We start from the raw sequence: 20,555 nt of genomic DNA, 5'->3' as shown, positions 1-20,555 counted from the left end.
AGAGAACATGCAAATTAACAAAATCAGAAATGATAAGAGGTACATAACAATGGACACTGAGGAAATCCAGAGAATCATCATGGCATACTTTGAAAATCTGTACTCCACTAAATTTGAAAATTTAAAGGAAATGGATAGATATCACTTGCCAAAACTAAATCAAGAACAAATAAACAATCTAAACAGACCTATAACACTCAATGAAATAGAAGCAGTCATCAAACCAAAAAAAGTCTCCCAACCAAAAACAAAACAAAACAAAAAAAACAAAAAAACAAAACAAAAAACCTCAAGCCCAGATGGTTTCAGTGCAGAATCCTACCAGAAATTCAAAGAGCTAATTCCAATACTCCTTAAAGTGTTCCACACAATAGAAGCAGGAGGCTCACGGCCAAACTCTATTTATGAGGCTACAATTACCTTGGTGCCCAAGCCACACAAAGACAAAACTAAGAAAGAGAACTATAGACCAATTTCCCTCATGAACATCGATGCACAATACTCAGTAAAATACTAGCAAATTGGATTCAAGAACACATCAGAAAAAGCATCCAACATGATCAAGTAGACTTCAACCCAGGAATGCAGGGATGGTTCAACATTAGAAAATCTATTCATGTAATTAAACTGTGAAAAAAAAACCACATGATCATCTCACTAGATGCTGAAAAAGCCTTTGACAAAACCCAGCATCCCTCCATGATAAAGGTCCTAGAGAGGTCAGGGATAACAGGAACATGCCTGAACATAATAAAAGCTAAACCAACAGCTAACATCAAATTAATGGAGAGAAACTCAACACAATTAATCTAAAATCAGGAACAAGACAAGGCTGTCCACTCTCTCCATATCTCTTCAATATTGTACTTGAAGTTCTAGTCAGAGCAATAAGACAACAAATGGAGATCAAGGGGTTACAAATAGGAGAAGAAGTCAAGCTTTCACTATTTGTAGATGATATGATAATTTACAAGGGAGCTCCTAAAGCTGATAAACACCTTCAGTAAAATGGCAGGATACAAGGTTAACCCAAAAAAACAGTAGCCGTATTATATACAGATGATAAAGTGGCTGAGAAAGAAATCAGAGAAACATCATCCTTTACAATAGCCAAAAACAGCAGCAACTATCTGGGGATAATGCTAACCAAAGAAGTGAGAGATCTGTATATCAAGAACTTTGAGTCTCTAAAGAAAAAATCAAAGAGGATACCAGAAAATAGAAAGATCTCCCATGCTCTTGGATTGGTAGGATCAACATAATAAAAATGGCAATCTTGCCAAAAGCAATCTACAGATTCAATGCAATCACTATCAAAATTCCGGCACAATACTTCACAGACCTTGAAAGTACAATAATCAACTTTATATGGAAAAAAAGACCCAGGATAGCCAAAACAACCATATACAATAAAGGAACTTCAGGAGGCATCACCATACCTGACTTCAAGCTCTATTACAGAGCTATAGTCCTGAAAACAGCTTGGTATTGGCACAATAATAGACAGGAAAACCAATGGAATCCAATTGAAAACCCTGATTTTAACTCACACACCTATGACCACTTGATTTTTGACAAAGAAGCTAAAATTATACAATGGAAAAAAGAAAGCATCTTCAACAAATGGTGCTGGCATAAACGGATATTGGCATGCAGAAGACTGCAGATAGATCCATGTCTATTGCCTTCCACAAAACCGAAGTCTAAATGGATCAAAAATCTCAACATAAATCCAACCACATTGAAACTCTTAGAAGAGAAAGTGGGAGATACTCTTCAACGAGTTGGTACAGGAGACCACTTCCTGAACATAACACCAGTAGCATAGACACTGAGATGGACAATTAACAAATGGGACCTCCTGAAACTAAGAAGCTTCTGTAAGCAATGGACAAAGTCAACAAGACAAAAAGGCAGCCCACAGAATGGGAAAAGATATTCACTGACCCCACATCTGAAAGAGGACTAATCTCCAAAATTTGCAAAGAACTGAAGAAGCAAGTCCCGAAAACATCAAAGTATCCAATCAAGAAGTGGGCTACAGAACAAGAGAATTCTCAACAGAGGAGTCTAAAATGGCTGAGAGACACTTGAGAAAGTGCTCAACATCCTTAGTCATCAGGGAATTGCATATCAAAACAGTTCTGAGATACCATCATACTCTTGTCAGAATAGCTAAATAAAAAACACCAAAGACAATTTATGCTGAAGAGGATGTAGAACACTCCTCGACTGCTGGTGGGAGTTCCAACTCATACACCCACTCTGGAAATCAGTATGGAGATTCCTCAGGAAAATGGGAATCAATCTATCACAAGACCTAGAAATTCCACTCTTAAGCATATATCCAAAAGACGCAAATTCATACAACATGGACCTCTGTTCCACTATGTTCAAAGTAGCATTATTTGTAATAGCCAGAACATGTAAGCAACCTAGATGCCCCTCAACTGAAGAGTGGATAGAGAAAATGTGGTACATTTACATAATGGAGTATTACTTAGCAGAAAAAAACAATGGAATCTTGAAATTCCCAGGCAAATGGATGGCACTAGTAGAAACCATCCTGAGTGAGGAACCCAGTCACAAAAAGACTCACTCATATATATATTAGACATGAATCAGGATAGTGCCAGTCTGCAATTCCACTGACAGGGAGTCTGGGAAACAGGAAAGAAACTAAGAGAGATATGCATGGTACCTCAGAGAAGAGGAATGAGGCAAGATTGGGAACATGGAGGGAGGTTGCGGTGGGGAGTGGAAGCTGGGAAGAAGAGAGAGGAAGAAGAGGAGGAGAGAGTAGGTCATGGGGGAACAGGAAGGTTGAGTGGGGGTAGAATAGGGGGGAGAACAGGATGAGAAATACCATAACAGAGGGAGTCATATTTGAAGAGAGTTATGGCATCACTGAGACCTCCAGTGATCTAAAAGGATGACACCAACTGGCAAGCTAAGAAATAGTGGAGAGACTGGGCGGTGGTGGCACACGCCTTTAATCCCAGCACTCCGGAGGCAGAGGCAGGTGGATCTCTGTGAGTTCGAGGCCGGGCTAGACCGACAGCCTCCAAAACAATACAGAGAAACCTTGTCTCGTAAAACCAAAAAAAAAAAAAAAAGAAATAGTGGAGAGATTACCTTAAATGTCCATTCCTGAAAATGAACTTGACATCTACTTTATATGCCATCCTAGAACCTTCTTCAAGTGACTGATGGAAGCAGAGGCAAACACCCACAGTTAAACACTGAACTGAACCCATGGAACCCAGTGACAGAGAGAGAGGATCGATGAGCAAATTGGCATAGAATGGGCATGCAAAACAATTGACCTGAACAAGGGAGAGCTCTTGGACCCAGACCGACAGCGGGGAGGCCAGCATGGGACTGATCCAGACCCCCTGAGTGTGAGAGTCAATGAGGAGGCCTGGGCAACCTATGGGACCCTGGGCAGCAGAACATTATTTATCCCTGGCATACAAATGGACTTTGTGTGTCCATAACACAAACAGGGACTATCTCTCAGCCTGGACTCTTAGGGGAGTGCCTGGACCCTGCCTTGAGCGAAATAACAGCCTCTGGATATCCCCTATGTGGAAGGAAGTGGGGATAGGGTGGAGGCTGAGGGGTATGATGTAGGGGTGCAGGAGGAGAGAAGGGAGAGGGAACTGGGATTGACATGTGAAGCAAGCTATTTAAAATTAAAGTAATAAAAAGAATCAGAATTCTTCACACTTTTATAGGAGAGGTTTTAAGGAGCAATGTTGCACTAACTATTTCATTTGTCATGTAGCAATTCTTTCCATATGCATAAGTAAAGTGAGGATAAGAGAAGTTATGTGACAGTTTGAAGACAAAAAGTCTTTACAAACCAAGGTTTTCAGTTCCTTCTTTACTGTTCTTTGAACAGTTATTTGTTCATTTACTTATATTTGTGTGTGCCTATACATATGTGACATGTGCTAGCATGTGTAGGTACGTGTGTGTGTGTGTGTGTGTGTGTGTGGGTGTGTGTGTGTGTGGGTGTGTGTGTGTGTGTGAGAGAGAGAGTTTTCAGATGTACATGTACATATACATGTCTGTGTATGCTTGTGGAAGTCAGAGAATGATGTTGAGTGTCTTTCCTCAGTCATTTACTGCAGCATACATTAAGACATGGTCTCCCCATGGAACAGCACTCATTCACTTGGCTAGTTTGGCTAGTAAGTACTCTCTGGCAATTTTCCATTTCCATTTGGCAAGAAAATGATACTAAAAGGGAGCTGCCACTCCCACTCAGGCGTTAAGAGGGTGCTGGCTGTCTGATCTCCAGTTCTTATGCTTGCATTGCAAGTTCTTTATTAACCATTGCCTGTTTTCCTCTCTATGCATTTGTTACCCATGCAGAGGAGTTCAACTGCCAATGCTTTTAAAGTACTTTTATGTTAAAATTAGGAGCAAAGTTCCAGGATGTCATCTAGCTGGTATATTATTTTGGTTATCAAGATGCAACACTGTGAGACAAAACTTGTTTCTTTGAGCAGAGGACCACTTATAAGATTAATTATTATGGGCTGGAGAGATAGCTTAGTAGTTAATACACTGTCTGCTCTTCAAGAGATTTCCGGGTTCAATTCCCAGCACCCACATGACAGCTCACAGTTGTCTGTAGCTTCAGTACTATGGGATCTGCACATAAAATCAAATTAAATAAATTATTTAAAAAGATTGCTTATTATACTTAGAAGGGAGAAAGAAGAAAGGAAGACTGGCCTAGGGACTTTCTTCGGGATACTTAAGGGAGGCAGAGTCAGTACTGACAACCCACACAAGATCACAAAAAAGAAATAGAACTCCATTTTATATATTACCACTGCTGATAGCTCAAGGTATAGTTGTGAACTTTATGGACACAAATTAGGCTAGTAAATGTCTCCCACAATGAAGACAGATTCCTAAAATGGTGGTCTAAGTTCTTCCTGCGTTTAACTTTAATTACCTACTTGAAATTCCTATCTGAAATGGAGTTAATTATGTAAGGGGTTCTAGCTTCAGCAAAAGCATTTGAAGGACACACATTAAGTTCAATGGAATGATGTTGGTGAGAATTAGCCTGTGTTATTAATCTTCTACTCATTTATGTATTATTTATTCAGCCTGAAACACATCTGATCCAATTTGTACCAATATGCCCAGAAGGCTTCATCCCTCCCAAACTCTCCTCAACAAGCATGACAATGGTAGGTGGCTCTTGGCGTTCCTACCAGCAGAATCCCAAAACTGGAGGCTAAATGTGGGTGGTGCTATAGGATAGGGAATGATATTCAACATTACAGAAAGGTAAAGGTATTTCACCAAAGAAAATGGGCTACCACAAGAGTAAAATCACATTGAGCCTGTATGGATTACTGCCTGTTTCCATGACTTCAATGTGAAACACAAATTCACAGCAAAAATTATTTAGAATTTCAAGATAAAAATTACAAGTTGATTAATTATCAAAACTTTCATTTGTTTCTGAGCAGAGTGCACTGCAATGGATTTCTGAGCATTGTACATTGCTCATTGTCCTATTTTGCATTTTGTTACTGTGATCCAAAGCCAACTTAGAAAAGGGAGTATTTGAATCACAGGATAAAGTTTATCATTGGATGGGCCATAGTAGAAACCTGGAGGCAGGAAATGAAGTGGAGACAAGGGAGGAATTCTGCTTACTGTCTTGTTTCCCCTTACTTGCTGGGACTTGGTCAATTATCCTTTTGCTATGGCCGAGGCTAATTATCTAAAGGTGGGATTACACAGAGTGGCCTGCTTGTTCCCATGTCAATCAGCAGTTAAGCAAGTTCCCTATTAGGAAGCCAACATGTTAATCTGTTGGAAGCAAGTACTTAATTGATACCCCTCTTCCAGGTATATCAAAGTTTGTGTAACATTGGCAAAAACTAACCGGGACAGCCATAAACCTGTGCTTGATATAGAACTCAGTTCCATACATTTTTTCTGTATTTTTATTTATATTCTTTGGCCACATGTATGGGTTTGTTTCTTGACCTATTCCCCAACTACATTAATGAAAATTCTCAAATCCTTAAGCATATACATCTGTTTATGACTTAAAATTCAAACACAGGTCTCATGAATTACAAATATATTCTTTACATAAAAAAATCATTCCTTTTCTCCGTACTTTCAAGTAGCCTTGAGTTAAGTCCAGGAAACAATGTTTTTTTATTTTGCATGTTGCCTCTATTTTCTTTTGAGTTGACTCTGCCAAACATTATTTTCAATTCTTCCTCCAAAACATGTCTTTAACCTGACTAGTGTTTACCATATGCTTTCATCCTATGTGATCCTGATGCTGAGGCTGCACTGACAATTCTACTCTGCACACTGCTTGTGTTTCTTTGCAGTTCTTATTTCCACGCATGTCTAAACACGGATATATTCACATGAGTCCAAGATCCTACCTATTCTTCAAAATTAATTATTACATGACTGACTTAGAAGTATCTGACAAAAAATGGAAATAGTTGTAGAGATAGATTCAAATCATATTGCTTAGTGCAGCTTGAGAATCCCAATCTAAAAATCCAAAATCCAGAATGCTGAAACTCTGTATGACATAAACAGGGTTAAGATTAAGTATCCTAAAAATTAAATAATTATCTTTATACAAAACATAAATGAATTTCCTATTTAGACTTAGATCTCATTCTTAAAATGTCCACTTCTTCACAAATTAAGATATTTGAAAATCTATAAATATACCATTGCTTATTTAAAGATCTATCTACTTCATTTCTTTTTTTCATTAATGACTCATGAATGGTTTCATAAAACAAGTCCACTTTCTGCTCTGAATGTAACAGGCTGGGCGTCTTTACAATGGCAGTTGACTAGACACCATGACTGGGACACAGAGGGAGTCATTTTCATTCCTCCTTGACCAACAGTCCTCAGGATACTTCCTAAAAGTCTTTTTGCAGAAAAGACTCCTACAGCAGACTCAGTTAAATTAGAGAGGTTGGATGGAACTATTTTTGCTGAAATGCCAGCTGTCATGTGACTAAGCACTTAGGTCATGGAGACATTAGTAATGCAGATGAAAGATACACTGGTTACAGAAATAATGTAGAAAACTTAACTCCAAATTGATTGCATTTGATTCAGTTGCAGAGGCAAGGATGGTGAATTTGTTAGTATTGTGGTTATGTGTCCTGGAGTTTGTATTCAGAAATATAGTGTCTAATGTTGACTATATCAACACTCAAACTCTGTCAAGGCTTTTCATCTTTAAATGGAGAGAGTAATGACACTTTATAGGCTCAAGTAGTCTAACATATTTAAAACACAGAATGTGACACTCTCTGGCACCTTTGTAAAGGAGACAGTAATTAAGTGGCTCAGTTTTAGGGTACTTGTCTAGCATGTATAAGGACCTGCATTCTATCCCCAGACTGCCTCACTCCTAAAAATGCCAAAATTATAATTATTTTAATATAAAACCATTACTAAGATATCTAAGTTATTTTATCACTAAGTATATGAGTATTGATTGTTCATTATAATAACTGATCCTGATATATCATCTACAAAATAGTATTTCCCATACCTTGAAATTAAAACAATATGGCAAAGACTTAACAAGTAATTTTACATGCACTGATTACTTTAAATTGCTTTATAATACTGTTATTGTATGTAGATATTGTACTTCTAGGAACAAAACTATCTCTAAACTATCTGAATGACTTCCTGGGGGGTCTGGTAGGTAAGTTACAGACGTCTATACAAATTTATGCTCATATATATCAAAGGACGGTGGCTTTCACATTACAGTACATTGCTTTCTAGTCCATTCAGTTCTCTCATTAGCCCAGAAAACAAGTGTATATGATAATAAAATTCTTTTCTTGATGAAAATTATTAAAGGTCATGAATTTTAAATGGCTTGTTTAGTCGTGTTTGGCAAATGTCAGAAGTTGCACTGAGCTGAAGTATTTGGTTCTTTTTCCTTCCAATTACAGATGATGTCTATCATATGCTAAGAGAAGCAAATTCAAATATCCAAGTCCAAAGAAGTAAAGAAAGGAACACAGAAGGCACAGGTGTATGAGTATGGAAGGTGAAACGTGATAGTGTTCTATTAAATTGTAGGACATAGTAACAGGCTACCAGCTCTTAAAAGCCTTCAGAAGCAAAGATTTTATTATGGTATTTGAGTTTTTCCTGAAGAAAGAGAAAGAAAAGAAAACACTAAACCATATGACATTCCACAAAATCTTTCATAAAAAAAAGAGAAGCTGTTATTTTGTGGAGCTGTTGTCATGGTTACCTAAACCCATGACTTTCTGCTGAAATGTGACTTTGTTTTTCTTTCCCCTGTGGCTTCTCTGTGGTATGCTTCCACCTGATGAGCGAATTCCCTGGCTGCAGTTCACTCACATCAGGAACTGTTTTCCTCTCATTTATGATTCATCTAAACAGCTCTCTGTGACACACCTTTTCTTCTTAGGTTAGCTTCTCTTGTTTGCATAACATTATATCTAATGGTGTTGGGCACAGAACAGGTATTTTGTATGTAAATGTCTTCCTTTTTCTAAAAAATTACTGGACTATGTTAATAGAGACAGGTGTGCTACTACTTGAACGTATTTTTGAGAATAATCAAAAAATGAATAAATAATAAATTAGGAAAAAACTGATTGCACATTAAACCTTATTTCTAATAAAATTAGCCTTAATTACTTGATTTTATGTACTATCTCCTGTCAGCGAAAAATTGCCAGGTAATTCTTTCATCTCACATAAGGTTTAGATGTATTATTATCTATATCACATATTTTCATGTACACATTTACACACACACACACACACACACACACACACACACACACACACACACACACACATGATGACCAGCAAGCACTTCACAAAATAACGGATCCTAGTACTTAAGCAAATACTGTCTGTTGGCAGTTTTGTGTCTTTCACATTGAGAATTCAGTGTTGTAAAATATGGGCTGATATCTCAGAAATGCATCAGGATTAAATTTCTCTGATTTTTATTATGTATTTATGACACGCATTCTGTTTGTATATCATGGTCCATATATTCTACCTGGAAGAATCTAACAGTGGTAGGCAGAGTTAGGCTTAATAAACAGTTCACATGTTCTGAAATATTACAGAAGCTGTAAGATAAACCTTTGCAAAGTGTGACACAAAGGAACAGAAATAAATTCTATCTGCCATAAATAGAAGTGTCTCTCTTCCTCAGTGTTGGTGCATATGAATTCATTTTTTTTACCTTTTATGTGTATGGGTGTTTTCCCTAATGCGTATCTGTGGACCATGTGTGTGTCTTGTGTCCATAAAGGTCAGAAAAAAATGTTGGATCCCCTGGTGTTGGGACTGGAGTTAAAGATAGTTGTAAGTCATCCTATGGGTACTAGGAATCAAACTTGGGTCAACTGGAAGAGAACTTAAGGTAGAAAAAGTAAGCACCTATCTAATTATACACCCATAAATTAGTTTGTTATTAGATATGCTTTAGGCATGTCAACACAGTTTACTTAAATAGAAATGGAGACATAGCCACTTGGGTCCTGGCATCAGGTGTTTTCGTTTGGTTGTTTTTCTTATTCACAAATCCTCCTACTGTTTCAGGTCTATCAATTATAAAATTTGAGCATTCCATGAGATATCACAAAAGATCTTTCATGTTGGAATGGATAAATACCATCAAATCTCTAACATCTCCTTTTGTAAAGAAATACCTGAACTCAATCAATGAGTAGAAGCCCATATGAAATGGACTATCAGCTTAGCTAATTTGGAAGGTATTAATGAGCTCATTTTAACTCACAAGCTATTTGATCTCATCTAACACAGAACAATGTAGCTTTTAGTTTGAATGTTTAATTTAGACAAAAGCATTCAAATTAATGTTGTGTTCATTACAGAAACTGTGTTTTCATAAAGGAAAGTAAAGAGATACCTAAACAATCTCCATATTAATTAAATCTGTGAATCTTAGTGCTGGCTGAAAATTAGAGCCACATAAAGAGGTCTAAAAGTACAAGCACTGTTGGGAGGCTGAGGCAGGAGGATTACTGTGTTTTAGAGGCCAGCCTAGGCTTTAGAGTGAGTTACAGATCAGCCTTAGGCTACAGTGTAGGAACTCCTCCACAAGTGAATAAAAATGCACACTGGAGCTTTTCAATAGACCAGTTGATTCTGTGTTTCCAGCAAGTAGTTAGATTATACTAATGTCCAAGCAACTATAGAGCAATGACAAACATTATAGATGGCTGTAAATCTGAGTGATTGAATTAATGCAACTTAAATATTAATTAATTTATTTATAATTTTATGTCTATAGGTGTCTTGTCTGCACATATGTGTGTGCACCATGTATGAGCCTGTACCCAGGGAAGTCAGAAAAGGATGTCATTGCCCTAGGAAGCGAGTTACAGATGACTGTAACTGCCATTCACATGATTGGATTTGAATCCAGTTGTCTGAAAGAATAACCAGTGGTCTTAATGCCAAAGCCATCTTTCCAGACTCAAATAGTCCTAATTTGCTTTGATTTCACTTCTGTGAGTCACTATTCAGTTTTCTTTTGAAGTGATACTTCCTGTTCTTTGTTGCATATCCACTGATCAGGGCTTTCCTAAGGACATTTCCATGGAAGCATAAAATGTGTTTTGATCATATACCCTCCTCTCAAAACTTTCAACCCTCTACTAATGGGAAGGGATGACAGAGAACAATATTCATTTTTGAAGTACCTTAACAGGAGAGATTGTATAAATCAAGAAAACAGACAACATGAGTTAGTTTATCTGCCTGTCTGCAACTGCGTAGCCCTAAACAGTGTTCGGATTAGGTAAAACAAATGTTTATTCATTTAATCTCACGTTTTAAAACGTTGTTTACTTACAAGAGTTTGTTCTCTTGCTTTGCTAACTATTTTTATTTAATTTTGCTTGTTTTTTTAGTGATTTTTTCACCTAATTCTATGTAAAAGGCCTTTTCCTACACAGAACTATAATTGCAGTACAAGTGTATAGGTAATACTGTAGCAGTAATAGTTCATAGCTAATTAAGTCAGATAAGTATATTGTGGTTTTAATTTCTATTTTGTTTTGTTTTGTAAGAAAGTTATAGAGCTGACCATAATCATAAGATGAATTCAATAGTCAAAACATGATTATAAACAGTAAATCTGGGCATCATCTGGAAGTAGACTTTTGTGTAATTAAATATTAATTTATATCTTCTAAATGAACTCAGTGTATGTATTACAACTTTTGATAATTTAGATGATCCTCCAGCCTTTCTATATCAAGTGAAACAATATAGCAAATCAAATATTGTTTATCTAAGGGAATTCCACATCCAAGATTAACATAATTTAAAGCAAGCCAGGAGAGTAGAGAGCTAGATGAGGGGTTTGAATTTCATCAATTAAAGTAGAATAACTGAAAACACACAGCAATAGTTTTCCAGCAATGTCCCTTCATATAAAGTACCACTAGGCTTTAGTAAACAGTTGACACCAGGAATTAGCACCTCTATTTTACAATTGCCCTTTTGAGAGGCTCCATTTTGGAAGTGTGTGAGCATCATGGATGAAGTACATTTGTATTTGAAATTTGTCAAGTATTGGGTAGGCTGTGCAGTGTTCTTTTCATCAATTTTGAATTGATACAATAGTTGCATTAGGAATTTTTAGAAGAAAAGACAGAAAAACATCTCACATTTGAGTTTATTTAAAGGAAAAACATCTAAACATTTATTTTTTTCTTTTGCTGCTAATCCAGAATGAAGAAAAATAATAGGAGAAATGGGAATTCAAAGTAGCAACCCATTAATTCTATTTCTAATGTTTGTAAAAGAGAAAGAAGGCTGACTTCTTCATCCTAATGAGAAAATTTAGCAGAGCCGGATCTCTTCTACAGACCGCTCTTGTCCCTGAAAATAAAGGGGTGAGTCACGCAACCTCTGAACCCATGAACAAATATCATCTTTACTATTTACCAATAGTGCTGTCATATAATTTAAACAAATTATGCATATCTTATGGCTTTAAAATAGGGATAGGTTGATATTAAATGTACATTAAATCAGTTAATGTATATAAATAATTTCAATATTCTAGATTCACATATTCTAAATACTCATTCAACAGACTTTAGTTTCTTTTCAAATTTAAACAACTGAAGACTTTGCATCCAATCAATGTTTATCAAAAATTCATATAACAAAGATCATCATTGAGACTTAGTGAATTATTCCAGCACTTTCCCTTGAAGATTCTGCTTAACTAGTCTGTGTTAGTGCCAAGATTTTTATTTTTAAGTAGTATATCCTGTGTATTTTATTGGCAATAAATTTAACATTTTATTTAAAATAATGATAATTTTATTATTCAAAAACATGGACTAAGATAATATGGTTACTCAACGATTTCTAAATAACTCTAAACTACTGTTTACGCCAGATACCCTCTGAGGTGCTAACAATACAGTGGTGAACCAAGCAGTCTTTGTTGACAGCAGATTAGGAATTAAGCTATTAGATATTAGATGAACATACATTAATTGTGATTTTGTGGTGTTCTGAAAAAAGTCAAGAGATAAGAATCTTTTGGTTCGGAACCGTTTCTACACTGAGATTTGTTCACAGAGAACTACCATTCCTCTCTAACTCTGCATGTGAAGTCGGTCTTACCTGCCATGAGGAGAAGAAGGATGCTGGACTGAGTAGATTAGGATTTTCAGGGTGGCGACCTCCCAAGTACTCATCTGTGCAAATATCACAATTTTCGGCATCCCGCCAGTCCCAGTATGGAATGGTGAAGTTCTCATCGCCTGTTAGCTCTCGTATTTCTTGTTCCCACAGTAGCAAGAAAAGTCTGTGCCAAGGCAGAAACCCTGGTGCTTCGTGGGCAAAATCAACGTCCCTCCAGATTTCAGAACCTCCAAGCAGAGTGTCTCTTGACACATAGTAATGCATCCATACAAAGAGATCATAGACGCTTATATCATTAAACATGGGTGTTGACCCATTGTTCATTTGACCATATGTACCTATGGGGATAACATAGACTGGGCTGATAGTATGCTTTGCTAAATTTAGGTAAGCAAAGAACTTATTCTTTTCTGGGACACTCAAATCATAGATGTTTCTTCTAATTAAGAGTCGCTTCTCTGTGCAATTTGATCCCCCAAATCCAAATTTACAGTTTCCGCAGTTGAATCCCATGAAGTTGCCAGAGCACTGGCAGGTTCTATTGTAAAATACAGAGGGCCAGGACTCACGGTCATCCACCCCTTTGAAGGGAAATTGAGGTCCAGTGGGTGCATTGGAAAGAAGGATGTCCTGGCAAGAACCTCTGCCTGAAAGTTGGCCGCAGGGACTCCCGTCACCTGTCCATGGTGGACAGCATTCTTTTGCCATCAAGTTTTTTGAGGAGACACAAGCTCGAGGGAAATGGGAAGAAGAGATCTGGAAACTCCACAGAAGGCAATACAAAACAGCCAGGAACATTTTCTTTCCCCTTTAGATGATCCAAGATCTGCTTAAATGGGTTAATGAGAATCACAGACTTCTTTTCTCAGAAACCCCTGTAGTGACTATCACATGTCTTGGCTAAGACTTATAAAACCACTCCCCCTTCCTACATCAGATACTCTCAGTCTTTACCATTAGCTTTTATCTACTGGAAAGCACATGACTAAATTTTCCTCAGAGTTTGCACAGAATGTCGTAGACATAAGCAATAAGATTTTTTATTCTAATTGATACGAAACTAGCAATGATTGCAATTTGCAAATGAGAAATAATACCAAGATGAGATTGTCTAGATTGTTTTTTGTGAATAAAAATCAAGAAACATCTGGATTCTGAACACAAGGCTGTTGCCCTCAGGGACTGTAAGTGAATAACAACATTCTTAGATGTCACTTTGCAAAGATATTTTTTCTCATAACAGACTGATGCTTATATTTGATTACTGCTGAGTTTATTATTTTATAAAAATTATCACACTAAAAGAAGTACCTCTCACTTTTCCTTAATTATTTTGATGCGTTTTCTGACTATTACAAAGGTAGCTTACTTTGTTATTGTGGTGAATTGCATCAATACGGGTTTCCAATTCAAAGAGACCTCTCTCTCCTCTCTCTCTCTCTCTCTCTCTCTCTCTCTCTCTCTCTCTCTCTCTCTCTCTCTCTCTCTCCATTCTATTTTTTTACCCATAAACTCTGGAAATTAGTCATGGACTTGTTGGATGCTTTGAACTGCAGAAGAATGAGAACTGTCAAGTAACACTGGTCCCTGTAAAGATTCCTTCCCTATGCTGCTTCACTGAAAGCCAGGCTGTTCTCTGAATTTAGAGAGCAAGGGAACAGAAGTGAAGGTTTAAGGAAACTATTCTGTCTGAACCTGGAGTGGAAGAGATCTAGAGAAAAACATCTCATCCCTGATGACGCTGGAATGTCACTCTGCTCTGTTTCTTCACTTCTCCCCTAGGGTTAGTATCAATTTTTAAAAAGTGTTGACTCCTCCATAGTATTTTCTTGAGATTCAAGGCAGCCTTTGCAGGTTGAAGGAGCAGTGAGTGTGTGGGTGCAGGGAAAGGGAAGTTTCCATGGAGACTGTCTCTTGCTGGGGTCTGGAAGCGCTCACGTGATCCCATTCAGAAGGCTTAGTCCTTTTTTCCTTTTCTCATCTTAGAGCAGAAAAGAGATTAACACAGGACTCCTTCACCCTGGGGAGTTTTTGCTCTGCATTACTTGTAGCCACATGTGACCTACTCTAATTCTCTCCCAAGTAGTTGCTGGTGGAATTCAGCTTCTTGTGTTTAATTTAATTAACAACTTTTTCTTTCACTTGTTCCACTGTCAGGAATCCCAGCAAAATTGCTTAGAAAGTCACCACCATGCTTTCTAAGGACTTCACATCTGTTTTCCCAAGTCTATTTCAGAATTTGTAGAGACTACTTAGAAGACATACTAAAATGTAGTTTGCTGTCTTTATTTCCTTCAGAAGGATTGAGACCCTTAAATTAACAGTTCTGTTTGTTCCTCTTAAATGTAATCAGTCCATTGTCTTCAGTAGCTTATTATATGATAATTCTATTGCTAGTACTGGCTTCTATGCATCATAATCTATTTACACATTTTTCCCTGTCTCTAGATGTACAATCTGTAGGTATCTTCAAGTTATAGAATTAGATAATGCTCCACCCATCCTGGTTGACTACTGTATACCCTAAGACAGAGTTAATGCAATACTACCTTAGCTAAAGCTGGGAACTTACTGGATACACTAAATATGTTTATTGATAATCTATTGGGGATTTGGTGAGGACAAAATTTGAATGTTATAGCAAGTATAATAGGACAGTTTTCACAACTGTCAAGAATGCCTTTTTTTAAAATCGCGATTTAATTTTATTATTTATAGCTATGTATGTTGTGATAAAACTCGAGGGGGACCTTGCATGGCAAATCTTGGAGAATTCCTTGGCCAGTGAGGGTGACAGAGGCAAGAGACAAAAACACCAGGCAGACAGAGCTTAAGTGAGAAATTTTATTAGAAAGGAAAGAGAGGGGGAAGGAAAGAGAAAAGAGGTAAAGAGACACACAGAGAGGACAGAAGAGAAGAGGGAAACAGGAAAAGCCCTGTCTGCCCCAGGGTAATAGTGGGAAAGGGACTGCAGGGAGAGGGGAAAGAGAGAGGGGGAAGAGAGGAGCAGAAAGACAGCTTAAATAGCCAGAAGTCTTTCTTTTAAAGGGGTCCTTTGAACCTGAGTGAAGACCAGCACTCATGAAACCCTTCTGCTAAGTGACAGGGTCAGGTCAGCATGATACCTGAATCCTTACAATGTATATTTGAATATTTTTATGAATTAAACAACTTTTTGAAGTTTCTATAAAAGTTCTGTAAGGAAAAATGTAGGTGGGTCTATTCATTTTTAGTAGGATTGAAGAAGAATATTTTCTGGGAGAAAACATATTTCAAGACACAACTGATGGAGACATAGAATTAAGAGCAAACTTTTATAGAAGGACTTCTTGAATTAAAGCTTCAAGTGGAAATGGCATAACACTCTCAAGAATTCTAAGGACTGCCTGTAAGGTGCCTGCAGCTACAATGCAACAAAGATAAATGTAAGTTATACACATGCACAAGCAAAAAGTTTGAAACAGTTTGAATGTCATCCCAAGGGAATTTAAAACATCTTTATATACAAGCTACTGAGATGCAATATGAAGAGAGAATTCGATTGAGAATTGAAAAAACTACTAGATGAGTGATGAAATATATAAGGGAACATATGATGTTGCTTGGACCAAAGTGATGATTTGAGAGATGGAAAATGCTTAGGCTTGTCTTGAACCAGCTATTTGGTCAACCTGATGTTGAATTCCTGAACTTCTTGCCTCTGTCTCCCTAGTGCTAGGTTATACACATGCCGCACTATACATGGCTCTTATCAAGTAAGTCTTTAGTCATTTTTTGTTTGCTGTTTGTAATGATTTTGTCAACTTGACAGAATCTAGAATTACTTGGGAGATGGTCTTCTAGGCATACTTGTGGGCACTACCTTTATTACACTGATTTGTGTGAGTAGACTCATCTTAATTGTGGGTGGGATAAATCCCTGAACATGAAATTCTGGACTTTATAAAATAAAGAAAGTAAGGTGTGCATATGTATACATGTGTTCCTCTGTGTTTCTAATTGTGGAGTAGAGTAGGTGTGTCAGGTCAGTCTCGTACTGCCTTGACTTCCCTACCATGATGGGCTGTACTCTTGAACTGTTAGCCAGCATAAACTTTTCTTATCTAACTTGCTTTTGTTACAATTTTCTTTTTTTGTCACAACAGAAAACAAAAGTAAGTACTCATTCCAAGATACTTGAGTACTGTAGTTTCAATTATTCCTTTTTGTTTTTTTAAAAAAGATCATTGGCTTGAAATGATTCAGACTATCATACAATTTTCTAGCAAAATTTTGTGTTTTATGATTTTCAAGATTTTCTTCTTATAGACATTATTTTGCTAAGATTTCAAAACTGTCTTTCTAATTTTATAACATTTACTAATGGTTTCACATGATTCTTTTTTCTTTTACAATGAAGTGCATTTTTATTGGGCATGATATGCAATAGTGTATGTGTGTGTCTGTGTGTGTATAGGTGAACCAACGTGTGCCAGATGCTCAGGAGTAATCAGGAGAGTCATTTCTTGTGAGAGCAATTTCTTTCCTTCATCACATGGATCCTGGGGTTTGAACCCTGCAGGATTGACAGGGAGTGTCTTTCCTACTGAGCCATCTAGCAGTTTCTGATGCATATGTTAATGATCACTATGTTTAGGAATACTTGTATGCATAGATACAAATAAAGGGAAACATTTACAGTGAATAATTCTCTATAGCTGTGGTTTAGAAACACTAATTTTGTCCATAAATATGGAACTCCTTCAATGCCTAAAACCTTACAGATTTCAGGTGGTAAAATGTTCAACAAATCAGTGACCCTGAATTTGATGTTCTGGTCAGACATTCTCAATTTTTAGGTAAGAATTTCTAAGTTACTAAATTTTAGGGCTAAAAAATGGGGAGAAGAGTGAGAATATATAAATTAGGATTTGTTTAAGCAGTTCTATTTATCACAACTTTAGTATGCCCAATTCTAAGATGAGGTTCTTCCTCATTTTAAATGACCTAATATATTCCTGACATACTTTTAATGTATGTTCTGACATACATTTAATTATTTCATGCCATTCATGTTCAGTGTTTTTATTAATAACTGTTCATCATTACCAAATTCTCATTACTAGAAAGCCCATTTCAGTGCACAACGATTGATGATAAGTATTTTATTAGATATACTTAAATACTATAGTAGGTCCCTTCTATGGCCAGTGATATCTCTTGCTCTGTCTCCAGTTAAAATATTGTTCTCTGAGATAGGAGATTTTGCAGTTGTACTGAATGCCATGCTTTCTCAGGACTCAGGGATTAGCCTATTCTCTTTCTCCTTCTCAAAATGAATTCTTCCTTATTCACTTTCATGATTTCTAGTCTCCCAATAATATTCAATGACATTGCTGCAGGAGAACCTATGCTGATCTACAGGCTGTGGGATGTTTGTTAGGGTTTTGTGGCAGAAGTAGTACTTTGGTGGATTGAAACCAATGAATGTCACTGAAATCACACCACACAACAGATCTCATGCAAAAGATTTATTGCAGGGGACAGGGTGATTGAAGGGATGAAAGGCAGTCTCAAAACAGGAAGAAGATAGAAACAGAGACAGAGACAGACAGGCAGATAGAACAGGACACTGTCATAGACACTCCCCCACAGAAGCCTACACAGGAAAGCAAATGGACTAGTATTTACTTGAATTTTAATCAACAATTATTTTATGAAATACTATTGAGAAGACTGATAACTTGTTTGGGCAAGGATGTGCACATTTTTAAAAATTTCAATAGTCAAGGTAATTCTGAATGGTACGTATTATGTCTGACTATTTTCAAGACAATTGATGTGAATGGTTAAGAGAAAGTTAACAGTAAGTTGTAAAGGTCATATCTTCCTGTGTAACTACAAATAGCTAGGTATTTCACGTTTATTATGTTATCTTTCACAATGATGATAGTTTTATTTGCCGATGGTATTTTATTGTATTCATCCTTCTGTTTAAACCTGGCCTTGTACAAATGTCTTAATAACTGTTTGGAAGGCTGTCTTTGAGTGTTGTACTGTGTTCTGAATTAAAATCTAGAAAAAAATGGATATCCATCACCCCTTGCATCAGTTTGAGGTAATCTATTATGAAACATCTCAGTTATGTTAAACACTAAAATTTCATCACATTTTTACCTTCATAGACTATTTAAGGATTAGAAAAATGTGGTTATCACAATGCCAAATACATTTTATTTTGTCTTAATTGAACTGTCTATACATTATCCAGAACACACATATATCACTTATTTCCTATGAATCAAATTTTTGAATTAATACTTTATACTACCACTATTACCTATTTATGACCAACATTATAATTATGTGGCTATTATATATTCTAATAGCAGTGCCAAAAAGTAAAATCACATTACAAGAACAAAAGTTACAATTTAAGAGTCATCATAGAGAACATAACCAGGAGGAAGTAAAAAGATGTAGAATTGTAGGATGGCTTCTATAAGCCACCAAAACATTTCAGGAATTAAGAGAAATCTAGATAATAAACAGACATTCAAACCTAAGTTGCAATACATTTGGAATGTAGAGAAACTTTAAAAATTTTTTATCAATTTTTCTTTGACAATTTCAGGGTTTTGTGATTAAGAATGCAGCTGACCAGAGAAGGGGGAGCTCTTGAACCCCAGACTGATAGCTGAGAGGCCAACAGGGGACTGATCCAGACTCCATGAATATAATTTCAGTGAGGAGGCCTCAGAAATCTCAGGAGTCTTGGGTAGTATATCAATGTTCACCATAGTGTACGAATGAACTTTGGGAGCCCATTCCACATGGAGGGATGCTCTCTCAGCTTGGACACATGGGGAAGGCCCTATGTCCTGCCATGGATGAAATGACAGACTCTGAATATTCCCCCAAGGAGAGCCTCACCCTCCCTGGGGAATGATGTGGGGATTGGGTGGGGGTTGGGAGGGACTAGTGGAGGGAAAGGGAGGAGGGGTGAGAGAGGGAACTGGGATTGGCATGTGAAGCATGCATGTTTCTAACTTATATAAAATCATATTGAGGAAAAAAAAGAATGGGAGAGAGAGAGAGTAGTAGTAGTAGTACACATCTTTGGGCATAAAACTAGGTATTTAGAAAACATTTTATGTTGTATGAATTTAAATAACCAAGAGTAGTAGATTCCTCTTAAGTTCCAAGTCCTCTTCAGTTATGGGTTTTTCACTGAGTTCACAGTAAAACACTCAGATTACCTCTTGTGACCAGTTCTCAAGTCAAGCATAAAGCACTTGATTTTCCCTATATCACTTGTGCCACTGTTGTACCAGGAAGCATATTTAGGCTGGCAGGTTGGTCATACCATTTCAAAGGTTGTCAGCTGTGTGACACCATCAATGCCTTTTCTCTCATAGCACCTATATTGCACTTTTCAGTCTATAAAAGCGATCTAGCAGAAAGAAAGATTCCACTCAATACCAGTAAACCGTGTAGATCCTAAGAAAGATGGTACCTAATTTTCAGTGCTATTATTGTTCAGTAATATAACACTCCTCTTATTTGAGCTCAATCATGATGCCCCATACAACATTGCTCTGGTTTGCACATTATTATTATTATTATTATTATTATTATCATTATTTTATTATGAAAGACAAGTAGGAATGCCTCTTTGACATTTTCCATTTGCCGTGTTTCTTTTTTCTATTCAAAATGGCCCATGGAAACATTTTTAGCTCCCTTTTATCTAAAACTGTTCTGAAGTAATTATATTATCCTGGAAAACCTTCTAAAGGAGTCCCAAACATGCTGGCAGTGGACTCATGCAGTCAAAGTGA

General features: G+C 36.9%; 1 protein-coding gene across 1 annotated transcript in view; it reads right to left on the bottom strand.

Moving 5' to 3' along the window:
- The window catches only part of Tyr (tyrosinase), a 92,049-nt gene extending 78,457 nt beyond the window's left edge, over window positions 1–13,592 (bottom strand). The window contains exon 1 of the mRNA XM_005085372.3: window positions 12,715–13,592. Within this exon, the coding sequence (XP_005085429.1) occupies window positions 12,715–13,533 (819 nt within the window). The 5' untranslated portion in view covers window positions 13,534–13,592. The remainder of the gene's footprint in view (window positions 1–12,714) is intronic.
- Window positions 13,593–20,555: the final 6,963 nt, after the last annotated feature.

The sequence above is a fragment of the Mesocricetus auratus genome, unplaced genomic scaffold, assembly GCF_017639785.1.
Source record: "Mesocricetus auratus isolate SY011 unplaced genomic scaffold, BCM_Maur_2.0 Super-Scaffold_4256, whole genome shotgun sequence".
Classification (NCBI taxonomy): domain Eukaryota; kingdom Metazoa; phylum Chordata; class Mammalia; order Rodentia; family Cricetidae; genus Mesocricetus; species Mesocricetus auratus.
This window is presented reverse-complemented; position numbering and strand designations above follow the sequence as displayed.